The 26,021-nt window shown below is 44.6% G+C and overlaps 2 protein-coding genes across 2 annotated transcripts in view; one reads left to right on the plus strand and one right to left on the minus strand.

Annotated features, from left to right (window-relative positions):
• LOC308173924 (uncharacterized protein) overlaps positions 1-12,087 on the minus strand; it is a gene marked incomplete at both ends in the record, with an annotated part of 18,897 nt that extends 6,810 nt beyond the window's left edge. The window contains 2 exons of the mRNA XM_080548977.1: positions 9,239-10,310; positions 11,842-12,087. Coding sequence (XP_080405103.1) covers positions 9,239-10,310; positions 11,842-12,087 — 1,318 coding nt within the window. The remainder of the gene's footprint in view (positions 1-9,238; positions 10,311-11,841) is intronic.
• Positions 12,088-15,976: 3,889 nt separating this feature from the next.
• On the plus strand, positions 15,977-25,661 carry LOC308174147 (metallothionein A-like). Its single transcript, XM_080549214.1, has 3 exons — positions 15,977-16,095; positions 16,311-16,379; positions 25,437-25,661. The coding sequence occupies exons 1-3, from the start codon at positions 16,071-16,073 to the stop codon at positions 25,526-25,528; spliced, it is 186 nt and encodes a 61-aa protein (XP_080405340.1). The 5' UTR covers positions 15,977-16,070; the 3' UTR covers positions 25,529-25,661.
• The last annotated feature ends 360 nt before the right edge of the window (positions 25,662-26,021 follow it).

The following is a 26,021-nucleotide window of genomic DNA, read 5'->3' on the forward strand; positions in this document are numbered from 1 at the left end:
AAGCAAGGCTGCAGCTTTGTGAATGAGGTAGGTCTGACTCCTCCTGCATTGTAAGAACTATATGAATCTATGATATATGTTCTAAACGGTATTTCCCTCATTCCCTCAGTAAAAACGTGAATATTCGGCGGGCCCGATGGAAAGCTTTGGTGGGCCGCATCTGGCCCGCGGGCCGCCTGTTGGTGACCCATGCGTGTACATCTCTGAATACTTTTGTGGGCTGGCAGCTCATTTTCTATGTGTGTGTGTGGTGGTTAGCTGTTTTGTTGTTAGGGTTAGTTTTGATAATAACAAAACAAAACAGTTTTGATGATGATGATAATAATAATAATCATCATCATCATCTTTTTTTATATACAGTGGGGTGCAAGAATGTGGGCACCCCTTGTCAAAATGCCTTTTACAATTAATATCTTAGTGAAAAGAAGCAAACCTAACCTCTAAATGCTACAAAGTTAAACATGGCACATTTCATCAAATTTTAAAGCAAGATTAATATTTATTTATTTTTAAACTTTTTACAGTTTAAAAATAATAAAACAAGGAAAAAGGCCTTGTGCAAAAGTTTGGGAACCCTGTCAGCTAGTGCTTTATAACTCCTCCTCGGGCAACTATAACAGCTTGCAAACCCTTCCTGTAACCAGCTAAGAGTCTTTCAATTCTTGTTTTTGGAATGTTTCCCCACTCTTCCTGGCAGAACACCTCTAGCTCCGAAATATTATTCGGCCTTCTTGCATGCACGGCATGTTTGAGATCTCTCCACAGATTTTCAGTAATATTAAAGTCTGGGGACTGTGATGGCCATTCCAAAACCTTCATCCGTCTTTCCTGGAGGTTCTTCATGGTTGATTTTGAGGTATGCATCGGGTCATTGTCTTGGTCATTGTCACCTCTCTTCAACTTCAAATTCTGGACTGACCTTCGAACATTATCCTCTAGAATGTCTTGATATTTGGTGGAATCCATTCTTCCTTCCACCTGCACAACATTGCCTGTGCCCCCAGCTGCTACACAACCCCAAAGCATAATGGATCCACCTCCATGCTTAACAGTTGGCAAGGTGTTCTTCTCTAGAAATGCTTCACCCTTTTTTCTCCAAACATTCTTTCCCTAATTAATAAATGCAGGATCATCAACCATCAACCATCAACTTTCTTTTGGGTTTTGATAGTAACCTCCAACAAACCAGCAGTAGAGGACCTGAGTGCTTTTGAGGGCGTATAGGTTGTCAAGCGAGTCAGTAAGGTAGGCTGGTCCCAGCCCATTTAGTGCTTTAAGAAGAACTTTGAAGTCGATTCTAAATGATAGAGGGAGCCAGTGCAGAGCAGATAAGACTGGAGTATGCTCTCAGGTTTTTTAGAATCCCACTGAGTTAAAAAAAAAATTGCCACACCATGGCAATGTTTCTCAGATGAAAAAAGGCTGTCTTGGTCACCTTGCTAATATGGGAATTAAAATCAGATCAGGGTCTAGGATAACACCAAGGGCCGGTTGCTCAGACATGGCCTAAGCCTAATCCTGGACTAAAAAGCATCTTCAATGGAGGTTTTACATTGAAAGTGTGATTTAGTCCAGGACTAGGCTTAAGCCATGTCTGTGAAACCGGCCCTTTTTAAGACTTGTAGGGCCCTATTATGCACTTCATAAGTCTTAAGCAATAAGACGAGGCGGTAGATCTAAACTTAAGACGTGGAGGCGTGGTCAAGGCCACTTTGCTATTATGCGTGCGGTAGTGGGCGCCTAAGACCCGGCGCTAAGCCCAGAAATTAGTCATGGGTGTGTTTTGGGCGTCTTCTCAATCAACCCAATCAGCGTGCCAGGTGCCATTCCCTTTAAGAACCGGCTGCGTTGAGTCTTTAGCGCTATGCTATTATGGAAGTCCTAAGAAGGAGGTCAGCGCGCTTCTCTGCAGAAGAAAGTAACAAGCTCGTGCATGAGGTCAAGGCTCGTCAGTTCGCAATCTTTGGAACGGCGCGAAATCCTCCCCGAGCCGAGGTGGTGAAACAGGCGTGGGAAGAAGTAGCAGCGGCCGTGTTTGAAAACGTGCATGAAAAGTCTAGCGCCTAAGAACTTTTCAAACCACTTCTTAGTGCTAGGCGCAAAGTCAGATCGCATAATAGCAGGGGCGCCTAACGCACTTCATTAACATATGAACACTCCCACAATGAGTAATATATGCACGGGAGTCTTACGTCTTATGTGTGGGCGCCTAGGGACACCTGCATAATAGCAGTAGCTCGTATGAAGCGCATAATAAGGGTGGCGGTAGGTCTTAACCTGGCGGTGCGTCTTAATTAGTGTTGTTCCGATACCATTTTTTGATCCCGATACCGATACCGATACCTGACCGTGCAGTACTTGCCGATACCGAGTACCGATCCGATACCACGGCGTTTGGAAAAAAAAAAAAAAAAAATGTTTTTTGAGCCGCATACTCACCTCGATGTAAAATTATTGCTAACACTTAGTCTGGCACTGCTCAAAACCTTTTTAAAACAGGAAAAAATACCAACAGAGAGTGAATGCTATAGAACTTTTTTTTATTGTCTACCTGGTATGGTGACAAGAAAATCAACCCCTTATAAAACCTGAAATGTGGCTCTCACAGATGCCAATCAGTGCAATATCCATTTAAGATATAAAACAGTCGTAGTAGTAGTGCAACAGCAAGTGAACATTTACAAACAAAATAACTTTAAGATATAAAACAGTCGTAGTAGTAGTGCAACAGCAAGTAAACATTTACCGCGTGAGTACCGCATTTACCGCATTTAAACATTTACCGCGTGAGTACCGCGTGAGCCATAAAAAGGCGGAATCCCACATTGTCAACAAAGGAGAGGGGCAGGTCACAGAGCACAATCATTTCAGACATTTTCTCAGTCATCTTTCTTGCCATTTCACTCGTCGCGTCCCACTGGTCCTTTTTATGGAATGCGCTACTCAGCATTTGTTGTTTTGTCCATCCGTTCTCTTGCTCGCTGTCGCTGCAGTAGATGACAGAAACTCGTCGTGCTCTTTAATATGTTTTAGCTTTAAATGCTTAATTAAGTTGCTAGTATTGAAACTGGCAGCTTTAGTGCCACCCCTCGACACATTGAGACCGCAAATTGTGCATTTAGCCGTTGTACACACCGGACTATCCACCTTGAAATATCTCCAAACCGCCGACATGTTTTCCTCACTACACCTCTACAGCATGCGTGTTTGTTTTTCCGCGATAGTGAAAAGTGAAAACGAAAGCTGCCACGCCATTGGTTGAGAGCAGCTGCTCTGGGAGGAGCATGCCTGGGCATGTCTGCGCATGTCTGTTAGGAAGGCGGTGTCAGGTTACAGACAAGCTGAGAAAAACGCAACGTGGTATCGGGAGTTATTATTTGTTAGTACTCGCCGATACCGATACCAGCATTTTTGTAAGTATCGGTGGCCATGCCGATACTAGTATCGGTATCGGAACAACACTAGTCTTAATTAAGACTTAAGACGGCAAGTTAAGAAGTGCATAATAGGGCCCGTAATCTCTGACTTAATCAAGGGAGTTATATTCCCAAGGCTGTTTAAAAGCATAAAAAGCGTTTGTTTTTGAGGCCAAGTAAGAGGATTTCAGTTTTGTCCTCATTCAGCTTTAAAAACGTATCGTTCATCCATTTATTGAGAAGCTGATAGATCGTTAGTGAGGGAGCATATAGCATACAGCATTAGTATTTGGTTCAACAGAGATGTATAATTGGGTATCATCCCCATAGCTATGGAAGTTCACAGTGTGTGCTCTGATAATATCGTCAAGCGGTAGCATATACAGTGAGAATACTAAGAGGGGCCGATGCAACTTCCTTTGGCAACACCAAAACATATATCATACTCATCTGATACATGATCTCCAAGACTGAGATAAACCTTTCTCCCTGTAATACATGGTACGGAACCAGCTTAGAAAGCAATCTGAGAGACTAACCCAGTTTTGAAGACGATTGATGAGGTTCTCTTCCTCTCCAACCTCAGGAGGATAGGAGTCCATACCTCACCAGAGAAGCAGCATAACTCTTGGTCCAGGCACTGATCTCCCGCCTTGACTACTGCAACGCACTCCTGGCCGGGCTCCCCGCCTCTGCCATCAGACCATTGCAGCTTATGCAGAATACTCCTGCCCGGCTGGTGTTCAATCTCCCCAAATTCTCCCATAATCATCCCCCTCCTTCGCACCCTTCACTGGCTCCCGGTGGCAGCTCGCAACCCTGGTGCTCGCCTACTTTCAAGCAATGGTCAGCCCCCAAACCCCTGCACAGCCACTCCACTCTTCCTGCTCGGCTGGCCAGTTGGCACTGCTGCCTCTACGTGGGTGCAGCAGTCACACTTCTCGGTCACAACTTTTCACTGTTCTGGCGCCCATCTGATGGAACGAACTGCCCACTACTGTCAGGACTGCAGTCGCTAACTATCTTCCGCAGTAGATTGAAGACCCATCTCTTCAGGCTACATCTTAATTGTCCCTCCTAAAGATCTCCTCATCCCCACTTCCCCAGTTTCTCTACTATAAAGAAGAAAAAAAAATGTAAGAGACCTTTGTTCTCGAATGCTGCACTTAAGTCCAAGAGAACAAGAACGGAGAACGTATTAGCATCAGTGTTTAGTCTGAGATCAACTTTTAGTGAGAGCAGTCTCTGTGCTATGATTTGACCTGAAACCTGACTGAAACTTTTCCAGAATCTTATTTTCATGTAGGTAATTTGTAATTTGATTATAAACCTACTATACCTATCTTGCTAATAAAAGGGAGAATGGATATTGGTCTATATTAGTTCGTTTTTTAGTCTTACTATCTAAATGTGATTTCTTCTAACTAAATGTATTGCCAAAGACTGAATAGTCTGTCTGACTAACCTTGCAGTAGTGCATACATTTTTGTATACGTACAGTACCAGTCAAAAGTTTGGACACACTTCCCCATTCATGGGAAAGTGTGTCTAAACTTTTGACTGGTACTGTATATGATCTCAGTGGGAAACAAACCCACAACCTAAGCATTCTAGTGCTATGCTCTCCCAACAAAGCCACACAGGTTGAGATGGCACACCTTCAATGAAAATGCTCAGTTAAACCAGCAAGTGCCTAATGCAAAACTTGTATTCCATCTCAATGCCACTGCAGACACCGGCCAGGGTGTTAGGGAATATTGGTGTCTTCCGAGAAAATGATTTTAGTTTCTGAGAATGAGAGGTCGAGATCTCAAGAGGGAAGAAATTAAATTCCAGCTTGACGCCTAAATGTCACACTCACACGCATGCACACATGCTCACACGCACGCACACAAGCACACACACACACACACACACACACACACACACACACACACACACACACACACACACACACACAAACACACACACACACACACACACACACACACACACACAGATCACCACTCCTCATTTAAACCCAGAGCACAGTTCAGCAGCCCTACCTAATTAAATTAGGCCCATACTGCCTAAACAGCCTACACAGAACAGTGCCAGGCTGTCACATCAAGTCAAGATAGAGGCTTTCACTTCAAGGGACAATTTAAACATTATGCTGTATATAGAATATTTCAAATAAACAAAAATATAAACAAGTCTTGGTTTTTGATAATGCCCCCTCTATCTTTCAATATCCTTTTTTACTCAAAGAGGGACTGAATATTTGTGTTGGGCAATCCACAGACAGAGGCAACAATTATGTTTTAGTTTCCTCTAAACATAGCCATTCTAAAATACTGAATTTGTTGGTACCACAGCAATTATACCCTAGCCAACAAACAGTAAGGCTTCATTGCAACACACAGCTAATGAGTTGTTGAAGCTCGTGAATCAATACAAAGCTAATGAGTCTTGAATTTTCTCGTGAATCAGCAAATGTCCACCTAAGAACTACAAGGGTAACAGCTGGTCTTCTCACAGCTTCCTACTCTCTGAGCAGTCGAATCTGGTTTGACTAAGATTGGGTAGCACTTTCTTTGAACCACAATGCAATTACTGTACAATGCCTTCTAACACACTCCGGTACTATTCCCAAAGTGTGGAAGACAGCCTGTGTACTCCCTCTCCTCAATAATAGTTGATGATTGCAGCGACTTGAATTCACTTGAATATCACCGCCCTATCTCAACGACAGATTCTCTGATGTGCTCCGTTTAATTATGGTTTTAGGTCTGGACATCTCTGCTGCATCCCAAGTTATAAATTACATTGTGATCTCCCTGGATAAGAAACATCATTGTGCAGCCTTTGTATTGACCTCTCTAAGGACAGGACTCAGTGGTCTACAGGATAGGACTCAATGTATTTTAGTAGATGGAGTTCAGTCTAGTTTTCTCAATGTTAATAAAGGTGTTCTAGGTCTAATGCTGTTTGCCATTTATATAAATAATGTTGATGCTGGGGGATAGAGGAAGCCTTGAGCAGGGAACTTGAATTGGTAAGGGAGTGGTTAATTGACAATAAACGGTAAAACCAAATCTATTTTATTTGGGTCAAATCAAGAAGGTTGATGGGATCAGAGTAACATGATCCGTTACATTTTGAACGCTCCCTCCAGAACCCATATGGGGGTACCTGAATTTAGAGCAGTCAACATGTTTCCAGTAGAGCAGTGCATTGAACAGCTCAAGCTGAAACTTATGTCCAGGGTCATAAATGGGACTGCCCCAGCTTTCCTGAGCAGTCAAGTTGGGATGGTGCACTCCAAGCATGAGCATAATACTAGAGCCAGTGTACACTCTTGCACAGTGGCTAGGGTGAACAGTACTGCCGCTCTGAGCTCTTTTTATTATTCATGGGTATTATTATGGAACAGTCTCCCTCTGACAGTTAAGGTAGCGCCATCTCTAAATGTTTTTACTGGTCAGGTCATGCTACATCTCTGGAAGAAAGTTTTCCACAGGCATTAGGCTTTGATTTTATAACTATACAATGCGTACACCTAGCCTTACACACTTATTTCGTTGTTTGGTACCTGTACTGTAGCAATGACAATAAAGTCCATTCATTCATTCATTCATTACACATACACACATAGTCATACACACTCCTACCCATACACATACACACTGATACACAGCATATTGTAGAGTAGCTCCTGGAGCAGCCTGGATTACTGTATGGCCTCTACAATGGATTCATAATGCATTGCACCCAGGTGATTCATAGTAGGTGCTACCATAAAATAAAAACGTAAAAATGTTTTTGTCACAAAGCCTTCTCAATTATTAAACAGTAAACACACTAGGCATTCAGTCAGTAGAGCCATCGATAAACCCAAACCCCTGCCCGCTCACTCCGCTCCTCCACCTCGGCTGGCCGACTGGCCCCACCTCCTCTACACAGCAGTCGGGCTGCCCGATCACGTCTCTTCACAACACTGGCTCCCCGCTGGTGGAATGAGCTCCCCACGGCCGTCAGAACGGCTGAGTCACTACCCATCTTCCGTCGTAGACTGAAGACCCATCTCTTCAGGTTACATCTTAACTGCTCCTCCTGAGACATCTTCTGACCCTCACCACTACGTCTCCTAAAGACACCCGCTTTCCCCTCTACTGTGTCCCTAAGAACTTCTACTGCCCCCCTTGTACTGTTTCTCAGTTTCTCCAGAAAAAAAAAAAAAAAATAATAAAAGTTTTAGTAGAAGGCGATAGGGAGAAGGTTTTTTCTTCTATCAGTGGCCCCAGGCCCGAGCTAGATTACTCTTCCTGCAACGAATGGTGGATTGCTGATTCACATGCTTAGTATTCAAATGTATTGATTGTAAGTCGCTTTGGAATAAGGCGTCTGCTAAATGCCAAAAATGTAAAAAAAAAATGTAAATAATAAATGCAAAAAAATAAAACTTAGCCTGCTCAAGACTACAACACAGTTGTACTGTGAAACTTAATGTATACTTGCAGTTGGTGGCAGTGCTTTGAAGGACAGAGAAAACAGCTGCCGGTAGAGGGTTCAAAATAGAGGTGAGAAAGAGAAGGAGAGAGAGGAGGAGAGTGGGATTGAGAGAGACCAAAGGAGGAGGCTGTGGGAGGATGGAGAAATAAAGAGTTAGGTATAGGCTTGGAGAGAAAGGGTGAAGTCGGGAATGAGGTAGAAAAAGAGGCTGGCTTGGAGATAGAGAACAGAGTGGGGATTGAAAGAGAGAGACAGGGTAGAAAGAAGAGAGATGGAAAGAGAGGAAAAAGAAGGAGGGTCGGAGGAGACAGAGAAAGAAGAGGAGGGAATCAGTGCTAGGACGTGGCAGCTCCCAGACAGGACAGTCGTTTGCTCATGGTGTCAGAGGTGAGTGAGCACTAGTAGTCAGAGACATTTATTTCCCAATAGACACTGCTTCCATGGTGTGTGTGAGCCAGCAGAGAGAATGGCTGGGGGCGGGGGGGGAGGGGGGTTAGTGAACACAAAGGCCTTATTCTAAATAGTACCTCCGGTTCTGACTATCATTTGTCCTCTAAAGCATACTAACAAGCTCTAGGGTACACAGAATAGGGCCTTCTTCTCAAATGATCATTATTCAATACGTCTGAAAACCCTCCATCAACAACGGCCCGTAAAGCAACAATACAGTTTTTAAACTTGATCGTATACTTCATTTAATGGCTACTGAATATCAAAATACTGTAGGAAGGTGTTAACTGGGATCCTTGGGATGACCGTACCCTAAGCCAGTGGTCCCCAATCACCGGGCCGCGGACCGGTGCCGGTCCTTTTTTTTTAAATTATATTGCTGTCTTTATGTCCTATGCACCAACCACACCAAGTCAATTTCCTGTATGTGCAAATATACTACAATAAAAAGAATTCTGATTCTGATATCCTCCAATGAGACAGGACCCCTGCTATGCTTAGTGGCATAACCACAGGTTGTGTGTTTTTGTGTGTATGTCTGAAGTGTGTGTGTGTGTGTGTATGTTTTTATGAGCTTTTATTTGTGTTATCTGACTCACAGCCCTGAGCACACACAGCTGGGTTACCTGGTTGACTCCAGACACCCTGGAATGAGTGACATAACCTCTTTGCCCCCAAAACCCCCACCCCTAAATCCCCCCCCCACCCAAGTGAGAGATACCAAGAGGATAGAATTGTGCTAATAACCTAACCTTCCAGTAACCTAAACGGTGTAAACACACATACACTGGGGGGAAAAGTATTATGTCTTGCATGGCTCCCCCTGATAAATAAATAAATATAAACAAAAGTATTATTACTAAGGTTGTTAAACGCACCATGCACACTGTTGTAAATGCTCCGGTGGTGAGTGGAAAGATCGTCTGTTACGGTCCTCCTCTGGGCCACCTCTCTGCCTGGTGCGCTGCCTCCACACCTCCCGTTCATGTGGTCTGGGCCGGGGCTGTGGTGGTCATGGTGGCGAAACACCTCAGGGCTCCCCGCAACGACTCGCCCCTTCCTCAGGAGCTCGGGCGTCCCCGTCGGTGCCTGTTTCGTCTCCGGGCTCCCGCAACTAACCCCGACCGCCAGCGTATCAGCTCTGTGTCTCTGGGAGAGATCCGGACTAGACTGGACAGGATCCTGATTCGAGCCCCCACTCTGCCCGGGCCCGAAGAGCTGTTCCTGGGCCGGCGTGTCGTCGTCTGCACCGCTGAGTTTGGGGTGGGTCTCGGTTCCTCCCCCGGCGGTGGGGGACCTGCCGTGCTTCTCTGGGGTGGTGGGCCACCGGAGTCCCCTGGGGCCGTCGGAGCTGGTGAGGGATCCCCCACGGGGTCTGCAGGACTGGGGGAAGGTGTGGTACTCCTGGCTGGCGCTGTGCCTGCGGCCTGCGGGCCCTGGCCCTGGGCCCTGTGTTTTGAGGTCAGAATAAGGCGCGGGACTGGGTATAGAGTTCGGGCCGGAGCCCAAGTAAGAGGGTTTATGACGGGAACTATCAGGGTTGTCGGCGCTTCCAGCGCTGGAGGTGCTACTCCCATCCCCCACATCCCGAAGCAGGCTAGTCGTAGTAGCACCACCTGTGTGATTCAAACTACTCTGACTGTCGCTGGAGCTCCTGCAACAGGCACCCTGCCCTCCCCCTACTCCACCCCCACCTGCCCTCTCCTCATCCAGTAGGATGCACAGCTCCTTGAGCTCCAGGTTCTCACTTATTACCTCCCCCTGGCGTTGTTCCAGCTCCTTGAGCTTCTGCAGGTAGAGGGCCATCTCCTTCCTCATGAGGCCTGCGCTGTAGCGGCCCAGGTGCTGCCACTCCCGCGATACGCGTTTGCCCTTCTGGCGGTCGTCGTCCAGGAAACAGCACAGGTCCCGCAATTCCTGGTTGTCCTCCTGAAGCTTCTGGTTAACAGTCTGGTTTGCACACGCACACACACACACACAGGAGCAGACACAGAGGAGGTATTCAGCAATTAATCAACCGGGAACCGATACACACCTACTAATTAGTGATAAAAAAGAATAGTTGTTAATGTTCTCAATTTCACTGTGAGAATGTATTAAGTGCTGCGTATTATGTGAGAATTCTTGTTTACTACAATTGAAGATCTGATTAGATTGATATCATTATTAAAAATATATATAATAAATATTGCAATATGTTAACATTTACAGTGCTGTAAATAGAGTTATTCTTGCACATTACATTGCACCCACTTATTCTGCCTTAGGCTACTGTTGTTGAGCTTACTTATTGCACATAAGAGCCAGATGTTGATGAGAATATCATGAACAAGGGGTCCATCAGAATTTTAATGTTGACAGTGCAAAATGAGAAGGTTATATGCACCTTCCTTACAAGGTGAAATAGTTAATGTAGCCAACAGAAACACGATGAAGACATAAATACACTGTGTAACTATTACATTTAAGAAAAGTAATTGTTTCCACTTATAATCTAAATGTTGAAGAGAGAGGTCGGTGGCGGCCTACACTTTTATTGTTGTTTTTGGGTGGCCCCCCCCAATTTAACTGTACCCTTTCTGTACCCACAAATATAACCTGGATCCGCCCCTGGCGTGCATGTGTGTGTGTGTGTGTGTGTGTGTGTGTGTGTGTGTGTGTGTGTGTGTGTGCGCGTGTGTGCACGCACTTGTTGAAGACTCTTTTCATGGCCGATAAGCTACATTTTGTCCAATTTCCTGCTTGACAATCTTTTTAGACTTGAATTGACTTATCAGCAGACACATAATAATTTAGGTAGGCAAAACATATACGATGGCCTATTTGTGCAAACATATTGAATGCAATAAGTTAATCGAATGTTCTCTGTTAATGTGGATTTCAAAACAATCATGCTGGTCTTATAATTGTAGGTTAAGATTTTAGGGATTAAGTAACCTGTCTGCAACAAGAGCCTAATTGGCTTGGTTTGTCTTGAAAAAGAGAGCCCAAAAATCATCGAGGTGTTACTTCTTTCTATGCAGATGGAATAAGCCTATTATGTTCGTGGACAGTAGGAAACAGTATCCTCCTGAACGATTAGATATCGTGAGCTTAGAATTATAAGGTTCTATCTCTAAGGTTTAGGGCAGTTCAGAGATATTGAGCGTCAAAGTTTTTACATTCCATTATGATTTGTGAGATGGAACCTTTGTATTTTATGAATTACTAACTCAAAAATGTCAACATTTTAAAAATAACACCACACAGGCATTAATAAACACCTAATGGATCAGATTATGTAATAAAAAAAACTCAATTTTGACCAAAATGGAGATAGAACCTTATAATAATATAATAAGATAATTCTAACGTCACGATATGTTCTGTAACAATTGACAGATTAACCGATATGGAACATACAAGATACAACCAACAGATAAATTAAATTATCAGAACATCACTAAACACTTCGGACCTCGGACCTCTCTCCTTCCCTCACCTTTAAACTCCGGATCTCGTCCAGGTGCTGTTGGAGTCTCCGGTTGACCCCCCGGATCATAGTCCCGTGGTCCAGGATGGCCCTCATCTTCTCGGCCTCTGCCCCACGCAGGCGTCGCACCAGCTCCTCTCTGCTCCACTTGCGCAGCTCCTCGTCGGTTATCCTGCAGAGGTCCCCCGCCGAACCCTCTGCGCTCTGGGCCAGTGACCCCAAGTGACCCTGGGGCTGCGCCTGTGCCTTCTCCATGGTTAAACTCACCACAGTGGAAGTAAAGAGTAAAGCAACCAATTCGGAGACCCAAGTCACTTAAAAACGACCTTCACGTCAGCACTTCGTGAGCTTAGAATGATAAGGTTCTAGAATCTCCGTTTAGGGCAGTTCAGAGATAATTGAGCGTCAAAGTTTTTACATTCCATTATGTTCTGTGAGATGGAACCTTTGTATTTTATGAATTACTAACTCAAAAAATGTCAACATTTTAAAAATAACACTACACAGGCATTAATAAACACCTAATGGATCAGATTATGTTTAAAAAAAACTCAATTTTGACAAAAATGGAGATTGAACCTTATAATTCTAACGTCACGACTTACCCAAGAGTCCCCACCTTTTCGAAACGCCCATACATAGAATTCAGAATCTCTCTTATCTCTGAAGCTCCATCCTCCGATGCATTCCTATTATATTCCCGCCTTCCCCAAAAGCAGTCAGCACATGGGTCTCCACGGGAGAGAGCCCCTCGCCGGTTCTTGGGCGGTTGCTGCCTGGGCATGTGGATGTCTCCTGTCTCCAGGCGCAGCGCACAGCCGTTACCTCCTAAAGCACCCCCGGGCTTCGGCCAAAGGAGGAGAGTGTCTGCGGAGACATCGCGGATATCACGCTTGGCTTGCAAAAAAGGGTGCGTGTGAGAAGCGTTTGGAGAAAGATTCGGTTCACCGATAAACTCACCCTCTCTCCCCCCCTCCCGCCTCTCTCTCTCTCTAAGTATATGAAGGACGCACTGTCTTGTTGCGCCACCTGCTGGATGGCTACGCGCACAACTCGTGACGTTAGAATTATAAGGTTCTATCTCCATTTTTGTCAAAATTGAGCTTTTTATATAATCTGATCCATCGGGTGTTTATTAATGCCTGTGTGGTGTTATTTTTTAAAATGTTGACATTTTTGAGTTAGTAATTAATAAAATACAAAGGTTCCATCTCACAGAACATAATGGAATGTAAAAACTTTGACGCTCAATATCTCTGAACTGCCCTAAACGGAGATAGAACCTTCTCATTCTAAACGGAGATAGAACCTTCTCATTCTAAACGGAGATAGAACCTTATCATTCTAAACGGAGATAGAACCTTCTCATTCTAAACGGAGATATAACCTTATCATTCTAAACGGAGATAGAACCTTATCATTCTAAACGGAGATAGAACCTTATCATTCTAAGCTCACGGAATGTTTTCTGAATAGCCCCGCATCTTTTTTGTTTGAAAAAAAAAAAAAATCTCCATCTACGTGTAAATCTCTCGATTTAGCGCATCGCCGTCGATTTACTGCAAGTTACCACCCGTCAACCAATCGCTTTTATTACATGTTTAAACACAGAAGTCGTTACTGTCTTTTGATTTAGGCTACTTACATGGCATAACAGAAACATAAAACTGTATCTGTTTTGTCACCTTCAATCAGGATACAAGCTAGATGTCTTCAGGACCCTGGACAGTACCTCAAAAATAATACACTCTGTGTGACACACCCCTCATGGTTGAAACTCACTTGATTAGTGTTGCTGAGTACAGTGGTAGTAAAACCCATGTTCAGTTTGGGAAAATAGTTCGTGTACAGTCCATTATGCGTTCCCTATCCAATCTAGAGGTGGCACTTTTAACGGAAGCCCTTCGCTGCCGAAGAATCGGATGGATCTGAATATCAGTTCTAATACGTTTCTGGCCGTCTGTTGCTCTTTCTCAACAACGTCCGACAGTAGAGCATTAATGGGAGTGTTGTTAAGCGAAGCAAGCAACTGCATCAGCATCTTCTTCCAACTCCACTTCAATTGTTCTGGCTGATTTAGCATTTTTGCTAAAGAACTCAGAGATTCCCTAGCAAGATATGACCATGTGATCACTAACATTAAAACTAACAAACACATTTTTACATTTATTACAAAAAACACATTTATTTTTATTCCCAAAAGCAACAATAGTTATTATATTGTTTTAAATTATTGTTTGAATAATATTTTTATTTTTTAAATTCAGGCAGGAGGAGCTCCTTCTGCCTGCCGCTAGGGGGTGCTACAGCACCCTCAGCACCCCCCTTCCCGCGTCCCTGGAACCAGTCAGTCAGAGACAGAACCAGTCAGACAGAGACAGAACCAGAGGAGAGATCAGCTGACACGTGCGTGGCGGTGGGCGTGTTTCTCCCGTCGCACTGCTTTCTTTCTTTAATTCTCGAGCTTTGTGCTATTTGTAATCTTTTATTTGAGGCGGCCAGGACAGGTGTCTATTACCGTACTGTTCTGGTGTCCTAATTCTGCCTGAGCAGCAGTATCTCTACCGGACACATCACACACGACCGTGACGTTCACATCAGTATGACGCAGCTCATTTCCTCCCGGGGCGAGGGAGCATGCTGACAGCGGGGAGGAGGACTCTCTCGGACGAAGAGACGAGTGCAAAAGAATCACTGTTTTATATACCGATTGTTTACTTTGCTCCCGAGCAGGCAACACTGCCCGGGCGGGGTGCAGACTCGGGGGGGAGTGCTGCGCTTCATTGCCTCCGGGGAGAGCGACAAAAAGGGAAGTAATGAAAGGTTGTTTTGTGTACCGTGTGCAGACACGACAAGCATGACTGTCCACAACAGACAGCTTGCTGTACTTAATGATCATTGGGTTTTAGTTTGATTTGAGATACACCTATATAATGTATGCATATCTGTGTATCATTGGTGATTTGCATTCTGCTGCTATTGATACTATTGTTGATTGTTGTTGTTTTTATATCCTGCTTATTTTACATTACAGTTTACATCCTTGTGTTAGGTTTTCATATACTGTATGTTACTAGTTCATATGTTTATAAAAGTACACAGTTACATGCTAACTCCCCCCTTGCTATACCCCCTGTGAATAGGCCATATAGTGTATAGAAGTATATACGTTTACATAATAGATACATTCTCAGATTCCTACCGATCACTTATCCCCCTATTTATGTCTATTTATGTCTCATTCTTGTTTTTTATTATCTTAGGACTGTGTTTTGATTGTTAGCACCTAGGGTTTGCATTTCAATTTTGCTGTACCCGTTACAATGACAATAAAGATCATTCATGTTATTCCATTTGAATATTGATCTTGTATTCTGCTGCAAAAACAATGCCAATGTTTAATGAACCGGAACCCAAGAATTGTACTCTGTGTATCCGTACATTGATGTAATAAAATTAATTCTGATTGTGATTCTGTATAGACCTGGGGGGTATTCCATCAAGGTTGCTAAAGGACAATCCAATCCAGAACAATCCAGGCTTATTTTGATAAGATTGATTTTAATATACAGCCTTATTTTGTATACTTATATACTTACTGATATAATCAAAATAAGCCTGGATTTTCCTTTAGTGACGTTGATGGAATACCCCCCCTGTAAAGGGTGTTTGTTTGTTCCACAGCCTGGATACAGTTCTGGCACGCTGTGATTAGTTACCGTGTGTGTATGTAAATCTACCACACTTTTCCCACATTGTGATTTCAGCCTTCTGCTAAACCTACTGTACTGTTGAACTTGAAGATAAACAATGACAGCCTAACAGTTTTAAACCCAAAACCCAGATTTATGGGATATGTTAAGAGTTTTATAAACAACGTATTGATGGCGTTAAACTTTCGAAGTAGGCGTGTGTGTGTGTGTAGTTGCATATTTGTGTTGACATTAATGCAGATGGACATGTTAATGAAGCTTATATAAGATGGAAACAACAGAGCAACTCGTGCTCCGTGGGAAGTTGACTTCGCGCTTTGTGGTTGAAAGGAGGTCGTGTGCAGCGTGTTAGTCATGGGCTACGTGACCGCGTCATGCGGGGGTTTGCACTCGGCCCTCCGACGGCCACCCGGACGGTATAAAAAGGGACACCGCCGAGGGGAGGGTAGACGCTGACTGCTCGCAGAGACAGAAGTTGTACTTCATCATTCCACTGGGATACAGAAGGGAGACGCGACCTTAAACATGGACCCTTGTGATTGCTCTAAGAGTAAGTGTCCGCTCCACAGAGACATCAGAGTCACAAGATCATTGATGATTATGAAAGTGTCGTTTACTTGTCATTACATTGAAGACAAGTCTACAACGCAACGAGCAGAGCAGAGCAGCTCTACAACACCAGCGAGATTAACAATCCTAATAATAATAATAATGTTCATCGTTTCATGTCATGCTAATTGTTTGACGTGTTTGTGACGTTTGTAGCGGGAACCTGCAAATGCGCTGGATCCTGCAAATGCACCAACTGCTCGTGCACCACCTGCTGTAAGAAAAGTAAGTTGTTGTTTTTTGCTTTTTCAAAACGTTTCCAACGTGGTGATTGACTGCTGCTAATGATCTGCTGCTGCCATTGATCCGTGTCTATGAAGTGTTAATTGAGCTTGCATGTCTCGATTAAACCATTCACTCAGGTAAAGTCGTTTGTTTACATTTGTTTTGTTATTTGCAATTTCACTTGTTTTGGAGATGTTCCTAGATTCCTGGATAAGAAGGCTTTACCGATCTTAGCAGGGGCTTTAGTACAAAGTCATTTCGACTATGCATGCACATCATGGTATAGTAGCATACACAATAAGCTAAAGAATAAGTTACAGACTTCTCAGAACAAGTTTGTCGGGAATGTATTGAAGCTTCCCTCGTACTCACCTCGAAACCTCATTTTGCAAGCCTTAGGTGGCTCAAGGTTGATGCTATTGTCTCAATGATTAAACTTTGCCTGGTGCGAAGAATTATCCTGGGTGTATTAAATAAGTATTTCCATAATTATTTTAGGGAATGCCACCAATACTCCACTAGAGGGAGCTCTACTGATTTTGTACCATATAAATGCAATACCTTGATGGGAAAATAATCATTCTTGTACTCTGCTACCAAACAATGGAACAGTCTACCTAAAGAACTTAAAACTCTCTTGAGTTTGAGCAGCTTCAAAAGTCATCTGAAGAAATGGCTCTTTAGTCATTTATATGAGGGCCTAGAACTTTTCTATTTATAGGATCACTTATTGTCTGATGGATTATACCATTGTTATTATTGTAAACTACTGCCTGTATGCCAAACCTGTCCTGCTGATTTTCCTGCCAATGTCATTGCTTGTCCTACTCCCTCTTATCTTTCTACCTTGCTGTGATATCTTCCTAATATAATAATGATGAGCGGACAGCGGGTAAACATTAACTGGTTTATAGTAATAAGTGCAGAGCATTACAGAGCATGGCCGTTCCCCACATTAGACTAACCCGGAAGCTATACTGCCCCCCCACGGGACCTTCCTGACCCGGCAGATAACCTCTACTACATTCCTCCCCCCTTAAGCTATGAGCTTCTTCTAATAAAATCCAAAAACAAATACCCACACAGTATATACTCCATGAAACAAAACAACTACCTGTGCATAACTACCATTAACTGTCCCCTTCCCTATATATATATATATATTTTTTTTTTTTAAACATCAAAGTCCTTCAAATAACTTGGCCTGGACACTCTTCTATGCGACTGTCGCACAGGAGTGATCCGCTGTTGTGACTGCACTGGCGTGCCTGGAGGTAGGTTGTCAGTCACTAATGTTCCCGACTTGTCCGGAGCAGGTTCTGCAGGTCCGGGAGAGTTTTCCCCTGGAACACAGCTGTTTCCCTCAGGAATGGAATTATCTGACATTGCAACAGCTGCTGATGGCAATTCAGGCAGCCCCGGAGGGTCTCTAATCTTCGGGTCCATCAAGTCCTTGTCCTCAGGTCTGGCCAGTATCTGGTCGACGTGTCTGCGCACAATGTTGCCATCTCCCAGCATGACCTTATAGGAAACAGGACCTGTGATTTTGATTATGATCCCAGGTATCCACTTAGGCCCATGACTGAAGTTCCTTGTGATCACTGTGTCCCCCTCCTGGAAACTTCTCCCTGAAACTTGCTTGTCATGATGCTTCTTTTGGATGCCTTGTTTTCGTTCCACCCTTGTTCGACGGTCTGGATGAATTTGGTCGAGTGTGGATCTTAACTTTCGACCTTGCAACATTTCAGCAGGCGACAGCCCTGTGGTGGACTGTGGTGTAATGCGATAACTAAACAACACTCTTGACACCTTAGTGTTGATGCTCCCTTCACCTGCCTTTTTCATCATTGACTTGAATGTCTGGACTGCACGCTCAGCACAGCCATTGGAGGAAGCATGATAGGGAGCAGAGGTGATGTGCTCAATGCCGTTTTTCTGCATAAATTGTTTGAATTCCGTGCTTACAAAACATGAGCCATTATCAGACACAATTGTCTCTGGTAGCCCCTGAATGCTGAAGCTCTTCCGTAGACATTCAATGGTGATGGCTGAAGTCGAGGCTGTCACCGGGTAAGCATCCATCCATTTTGAATGCGCGTCCATCAGGATCAAAAACATGTGTCCCATAAACGGACCTGCATAATCAATGTGCAGCCTTTGCCATGGTTTGCTTGGCCACTCCCATGGGTGAAGTGGTGCTGGAGCTGGCGAGTTGCGGTGTTCTTGGCATGTGACACATCTCTTGACTACAGCCTCGATGTCCGCATCCAACTTTGGCCACCAGAAGTAGCTCCGCCCCAAGGCTTTCATTCTTGTGATGCCAATGTGACCTTGATGTAGCTGCTGTAACAAAGCGTCTCGTCCAGGCGGCGGAACCACCACCCGTGAGCCCCACAGTACGCAGCCATCTTGCACACTTAACTCTGTTTTCCTAACAGCATACGGTTGGAAAGCTGGGTCTGGGACTTGTGACGGCCAACCATGTTGGACAAACTCTGTCACTCTGGACAACACAGGGTCCCTGCTTGTCCATTTCCTCATTTCCGCTGCCGAGACGAGGGTCACATTCTCCATCATCAGCACTCGTTCTTCTTGCTCTCTCTCTGTGGACTGATGAGGCAGAGGGAGTCGACTCAGGGCATCTGCATTGCTGTGGTATTTCCCTGGCTTGTAAACAATCTCGTACTCATACGCTAGCAACGTTACTGCCCACCGCTGAATACGAGGGGATGCCATTTGAGGCACAGCTTTCATCTCATTGAAGAGAGATAGTAAGGGTTTGTGGTCAGTGCAAATGACGAACTTCCTTCCATATACATATTTATGAAAGCGCTGGATGCCAAACATCACCGCCAGACCTTCCTTGTCCAGTTGTGAATAGTTTGATTCAGCCGACGTCAGTGTCCGCGACATGAAGCTGATGGGCCTCTCCTGTCCATCTGGCATGCGATGTGACAACACCGCCCCCACTCCATACGGAGAAGCGTCGCATGACAGGATCAGATCTTTTTGGCTGTCATAATGCATTAACACCTTAGATGACTGCATAAGTCGCTTCGACTCCTCAAAAGCTCTCTCCTGTTTTTTCTCCCATTTCCATGTTGTCTCTTTCCTCAACAGTTCATGTAAAGGCGATAACCATGTTGACAGGTTTGGCAGAAACCTGTTGTAGTAGTTGAGTAGGCCAAGGTATGCTCTCAGTTCTGTGACATTGGTCGGTGCTGGTGCCTTCTGTATGGCACTGACCTTGTGTGGTAGAGGATGTAATCCCGAGGCGTCCACCTTATGTCCTAGGAACTCTGCTTCCTGTTCCATGAATGCACACTTGTTGCGTTTCAGACGAAGGCCAGCTTCCTGGAGCCGCGTCAACACCTGGTTTAGTGTGGCCAGGTGATCTTGGTCGCTCCGCCCCGTCAGCAAAATGTCATCCAGATAGACGGCCACATTTGGAATGCCGGCCACCAGACTCTCCATCATCCTTTGAAAAATTGCTGGGCTGGAGGAGACCCCGAATGGAAGACGATTCACCTGAAAAAGACCTTTGTGCGTGTTAATAGTGACATATGGCTTGGATGCTTCATCAAGTGTCACCTGTTGATACGCATGGCTCAGGTCCAGTTTGCTGAACTTCTCCCCGTCGGACAACTTTTCAAACAAGTCCTCCAATCTTGGGATTGGATACTGCTCAAGCTTCGACACCTGGTTGACAGTGACTTTGTAGTCTCCACATATGCGCACTGAATTATCAGACTTTAACACAGGCACGATCGGTGCTGCCCACTCAGAGAACTTCACTGGTTCAATAATTCCCTGGTCTGTGAGTCTCTCTAACTCGATCTCCACCTTCTTCCTCATGGCGTAGGGGACTGGTCTAGGTTTATAGAACTTTGGGGCAACGCCTTCCTTGACATAGATTTTCGCTGGTGGGCCTACCCAGGTTCCCAGTTCCTCTTTGAACACATCCTCATGTTGCTTTAGCACATCCTGTAATGTCAGTTGTAGCTGCTCCATTTTATTCACCAGCACACAGTTCATTCCTAGCTCTTTGATCCATCCCCTGCCCAACAGGTTGGGTCCTGTGCCTGCTACGACCACTACTGGTAGCTGTTTTACTTGGTCTCTGTACTTTACAGTCACTTCTGCTACTCCCAGTGTAGGTACTTTTTCACCTGTATACGTTTTCAGAGTCACTGAGCAATCCTGCAGCTCTTTTGTGCCCCCTGCTGTCCATAGCTTGGCATATTCCGTCTTTGTCAAGATTGTCACACTGCAGCCAGTATCCACTTCAAATTTAACAGTACTCTCATTTATGTTAAGCTGTGTGGTAATGGGATCAACTTTTGTTAACTTGGACTCTGTTAGATTGTACATAGTAAACACATCTTCGTCGCTTGAAACATTTCACTTATGTGATGGGCAGACTGCTTTTTATCATTTCTAAAACTCTTTTGCTTGTACTTCCCTCCTCCCTTAAGCTTAAGTTGATCCGGAGTTGAGGATTTGCACATTTTCTTCACATGCCCATTTTTCCCACAGCCATGGCACTTTTCATTGAGAAAACGACAGTCCCTTGCCATATGTTCACCCCCACATCTATAACATGCCAACAATGGAGTTGTTTGTCCTTGCCACTTCTGTTTTTCCTTCACATTATACACTGGCGCATGGGATACAGCTTTACTCACAGTACTGTCCAGCGTTCTCGGTCCCAACTGCAGATCCTGCACATCCCTATTTGCAGTTTCCATGGCTTGCGCGACTGTCAATGCTCTGTCGAACGTTAGCTCCGCCTCCGCCAACAATCTCCGCTGTATGCGATCATCTGCTATGCCACATACGAGCCTGTCGCGTAGCATCTCTTTCAATTTGTCACCGTAGTTGCAATGTTGAGCCAGCTCTCTTAGTACTGCCACATATAGTGCAGCAGATTAATGAAATAATCGTTCGCTTGGTGATACAAGCACCAAATTTGGCACACAAGTGCTTTGGGACCTACTCTCTCAGAAAAGTACGGTTTCCACTTGAAAAAACAAAATGGCCACCATTTTTCAAGATGGCCACCATTCGAAATGGATTCAAACAGCGTTTTTGACTGAATAATCCTATTTTGATGGCCTATACATTGAAATATATTGTAGCGAACGGGAATCTGCTAGTGTAACTCGCCCCATGCGGGAGTCGAACCCCGACCTCCCACATAACCGACGGCCGCGCTAACCATTAGACCAAGAGAGTTAACTCCCTTGGAGGAGCTGTTAACGGGGCCTCATACAGGATCGTTACACTATCCTCACCGTTCGGGAGAGCGTGCCCTCACGCTTCACTATGTCAAGTCCCTCACGTGGACACGCCTCTCCGATGGCCTTCCTTCCATCCCACTTCTGACACCAGTGTAGCGAACGGGAATCTTCTAGTGTAACCTTGGCCAAATTCTACCCAAAGCCTTACTAAGCCTGCATCCTGAAGAGTCGCAAAAACATTGACTGCAACAACAAGAATATCTGTGTCGCATGCCTTGATCAACACAGACTTCATCTGTTGCTTGGCTGCATGAAGAGTATGTATGAAGATTCTGGAGTCAGCTTCCTCATGGTTACATGGACTTAAGCCTTCAAGGCTGATGGGCTTGTTTGATAGAGCCTGCTCCCCTTTGGTCACAACTATGACATTGTTGGGACACAGGGTCACTATCTTGTCGGCTAGGAACATGAAGAGCTCAGTCTTGTTGTTGCTGTCTCGCAGGAAGCTTTTCCAGTTGGGTGGCAGTTTGTTTTTGTCTGTCACTCTTTGTCGACCTCCCATACCTCTGTTTGACCTAGTTTCAGCCTTCAGGCTTGAAGTCCAGTAGACATAAAAAATGATATCTGTTCGCTCATACTTTGATGAGTAGGTCTGGATTTTTGGAACTACATCCTGGACAGCATATTCCTCAAAGGTCTTTGATGTCGTAGGAGACAATGAATGCACAAGAGAGGAACCATCAATGATAATGGCATCACATTCTGGTTGTTTGTCAGGAGGAGAAATGGTAGCTTCCAGAATTTTTGAAAGCTGAGACTTCTGGCCAGAGTGGAGTTTCCCTGTGTCACTCAGTGCAGCAGGGAAAGGTTGATTCTCATGCTTAAAGAACTCAAGCAGGTCACACTCTCGTGATTGGCACGATATAAAAAGCTGCGAGAACAGACGACAGTCATCTTTGAGTACCTGCTTCTTCATGTCACTGGAAGCTGCAGCTGCCTCTTGGCGAAAGAAGTCGGCTTTGTTCTTTTTAATAGGCTTATAGAAGGAACCCTCATCCCCCAGACCATTGAAAAAGTCTCTGAAGGCAGCTTGACCTTTCTCAAAGTGAGTTCTTACAAGCTCAGCAGCACTGGGATGTGCGATGGTTTTTGTGTCCAATGTGAGCAGATCTTTGGACTCTTCCTGGAAAGGATTGCCCAGATCCTTCATCACATCAAACAACTTTTGGACCTTGTCAGTGAAGGACTTCTGAGACTGACTGGTCTGCTCATGATGCCTGACATCTTTGTTTGCTTCTTTGACTTGAGATGCCAACTCATACTGGTTGACTAACTGGCTAACTTCTGGTCCAGACACCATCCACCGCCTCAGTAAAGATGGATCCTCTGTAAGGCCAATGGCACCACCATCACCTTTAACAACTGCATTGGCCTGCTCGTGAGCTTGGTCAATGGGTAAGCCTGAGAACTCCCTGTGAGTCTTGTGGACCACAAACTTTCCAAGCTGAAATTCATGGGAAACCTGAGGATGAGTTTGCTCCAAAGACGCCATGTCTCTGAGGTGGATGGGGAGCCATCGAGCATAGTTCACATTGTTGTTTGCAAAGAAGAATGGAATTAGAGCAGACAGTGCTTGACAATACAAGTTGAAGTTAGCTTCTCTGAAAGATCTGACCAAAGAGAAAACCACCAATTCCATTGACAACACAAGCTCCCAGAATTGAAACTGGGGGCTCTCCTCCCTGCGTTTATCACACCAGTCACTGAAATTCAGGGCTCCTTCATTCTCCTCTGCACAATGGTACTCATATGCTTCCTTTCGGAGCATGTAGAGACAACATGCTGTAACTTGGTGCATTAGGCGTGTTCTTGTGACACTTGAGGCAGAAAGAAATGAGTCAGCTTTTCCAGAAGAAGCTACCCCAGCCTCCACAAGAGCACCTGTCCACCCACTACTCTGAAGCAGGGTCCCCAGTGATCTGAATGCAGCCATCTCTATGTGGAGTCCACCAAACATTACAACAAATTTGTCCTCACCATAGGCTACAGGTCAGGCCAGTGCCACTGGACTTGTTTGGCAAGAGCATAAATAGGCTGGTCTGCAGTTATCACGGGAACCTGGTTTGGGTTGAGGTGTGCAATAGCATCCCTGACTTTGTTCATGGAATGCCTCACTGTGGCAACAGAATGTGCCTCATCACGAAGAAGGGGCAAGAGTGAGGTAATGCCCACTTCAAATTCAAGACCTCGCTTCTTCTCTGCATGGTGGACTGAACCCCATGGTGAGTTTCACAGCAGTGATGTCGACAGATGGTTGACCACATCATCTCAATTAATGGTGATGAATGCTGCCCTTCAATTTAATGCAATATCTGTGATCAGACAGCTTCCAAAAACGCTTATTTTGAGTTACGTAATAGCCACCATCTTGAAAACTGGTGGGCCATATTGGAATTTAATTGACACAATTGAGTTCCAGTAAGGATACATTCATTTTGATGTTTGGACCATTAACCCATTTCTGTTCATTCAAGTTCTACTCCAAAAAACGTTATTTTGCATCTGATGAGGCAGCCATCTTGAAAAGTGGCAGCCATCTTGGATTTTCAGCTGGAAACCGTACTTTTCTTAGAAAGTACATCCTGGACATCATTTGTGCCAAATTTGGTGCTTGTATCACCAAGTGAACGATTCTTATGAAATATTGATTTAATCTGCTGCACTAATACTCCGTCACAGTTTCATTTGCCGCTCTAATCCTTGAATTAAATTTAAATCTTTGGACTATCTCGCTGGGCTTCGGGTTATAATGCGACTGAAGCAGTGCGGTCAAGACGTCATATGTCTTCTCACCAGGCTTGTCCGGGCTTAACAAGTTCCTCATTAAACTGTATGTCCGACTGCCTACAGAGCTTAGCAATATTGCCCGCTTCCTATCCGCATCCGTAATCCCATTTGCAATGAAAAAATGTCCCAAAACTTCGACATACTCCTCCCACGTCTGGGTGTTACTGTCAAAAGCAGTGAGTGTTCCGACCATCATGGTAGCCATCTCGACGTCTGGGTTATCACTATTAGCTCCCTCGTCCTCCGACATTAGCCGAGTTGTCCGCGTTCTAGAACTCACAAGTTGTTCGTCTTTTCCACAACTTCCTCCAAGTTCACCGTTTATCTCGTCGCCAGATGTGATATCTTCCTAATATAATAATGATGAGCGGACAGCGGGTAAACATTAACTGGTTTATAGTAATAAGTGCAGAGCATTACAGAGCATGGCCGTTCCCCACATTAGACTAACCCGGAAGCTATACTGCCCCCCCCACGGGACCTTCCTGACCCGGCAGATAACCTCTACTACACTTGCTACATCTTTTTACATCAAAGGACCTCAATGGAAATAAGCCTCTGGTTTTCTTGTGTTATCCTTGACGGTTTTTTTCTTCTCTTTTATACGTGTATGCTTTTTAGGCTCCTTTGGAGCCGATAACTGTATACCCCATTTTAAAAACGTGTCAAATAAATTAATTAATTCACACTGGTGGTGAATAAAATACCTTAAGATTTGCGTAAAAGTGTCTACATTGGTTCCACACGATGGGAATGTTTTTATTAAATCAACCCATATTCTTGATTTTTATTCAATTATTCTAACGTTCAACCAAATTTGTGTTGCTTTAAACACTTTTCGATCATGTGGAACCAGTGTTTACGTAAATCCAACGGCAGTGCAATAAATCCCTTTGAATTGACCTCATTGATCCACTCAGGTGTCAGTCGTTACTAACCTCTGTCCCCCTCTCCCCCCCTCCCCCCCCAGGCTGCTGTGATTGCTGCCCCAGCGGGTGTGCCAAGTGCGCCACCGGGTGCGTGTGCAAGGGCAAGACCTGCGACACGAGCTGCTGCCAGTGAGGCGGAGCCGCCGGACCATCCGCTGACGTCTGGTCTTCCGATAAATGAAATGTGGAACGATCCTTGCCTCTGCCGTCTTAGTGTAGATTTTGTACCTTCTCTTAAATGTGTTAATAAAAATAATATAAGCTGAATGGTAGAGCTTGTGTAGTTTTTTTTTCTTGCTGGAGTCAATTGTTACTGTAGCGGTTATCTATACATATAACATACGTTATATGTATATCCATATTATGTATCGTATATCCTATTTTAGAGACTCTACTCTGGCTTCCTGTTAAGTTCAGAATAGATTATAAGATCCTTCTGCTTGTTTATAAAGCGCTCACTGGCACAGCACCAGAATATGTTCAGACCTTTTGCTAGTATATCAGCCCAATAGAGCTCTCAGGTCTTCTGATGCTGTTTTTCTCTGTGTACCACATCATGTACAAAAGAGATTTGGTGAGGCTGCATTCTCATTTTCTGCACCCAAATTGTGGGTGTGTCAAGACTA

Source organism: Nansenia antarctica (assembly GCF_963989245.1).
Source record: "Nansenia antarctica genome assembly, chromosome: 19".
Taxonomy (NCBI): Eukaryota; Metazoa; Chordata; class Actinopteri; order Argentiniformes; family Microstomatidae; genus Nansenia; species Nansenia antarctica.

What these genes read in the sequence shown, in the direction of transcription:
- LOC308174147 (XM_080549214.1), top strand. Translation starts at nt 16,071, where the DNA reads ATGGACCCTTGTGATTGCTCTAAGA. An exon ending in CCCTTGTGATTGCTCTAAGA is followed by an intron (nt 16,096 to 16,310) that starts GTAAGTGTCCGC and finishes TGACGTTTGTAG; the next exon opens with CGGGAACCTGCAAATGCGCT. An exon ending in CACCACCTGCTGTAAGAAAA is followed by an intron (nt 16,380 to 25,436) that starts GTAAGTTGTTGT and finishes CTCCCCCCCCAG; the next exon opens with GCTGCTGTGATTGCTGCCCC.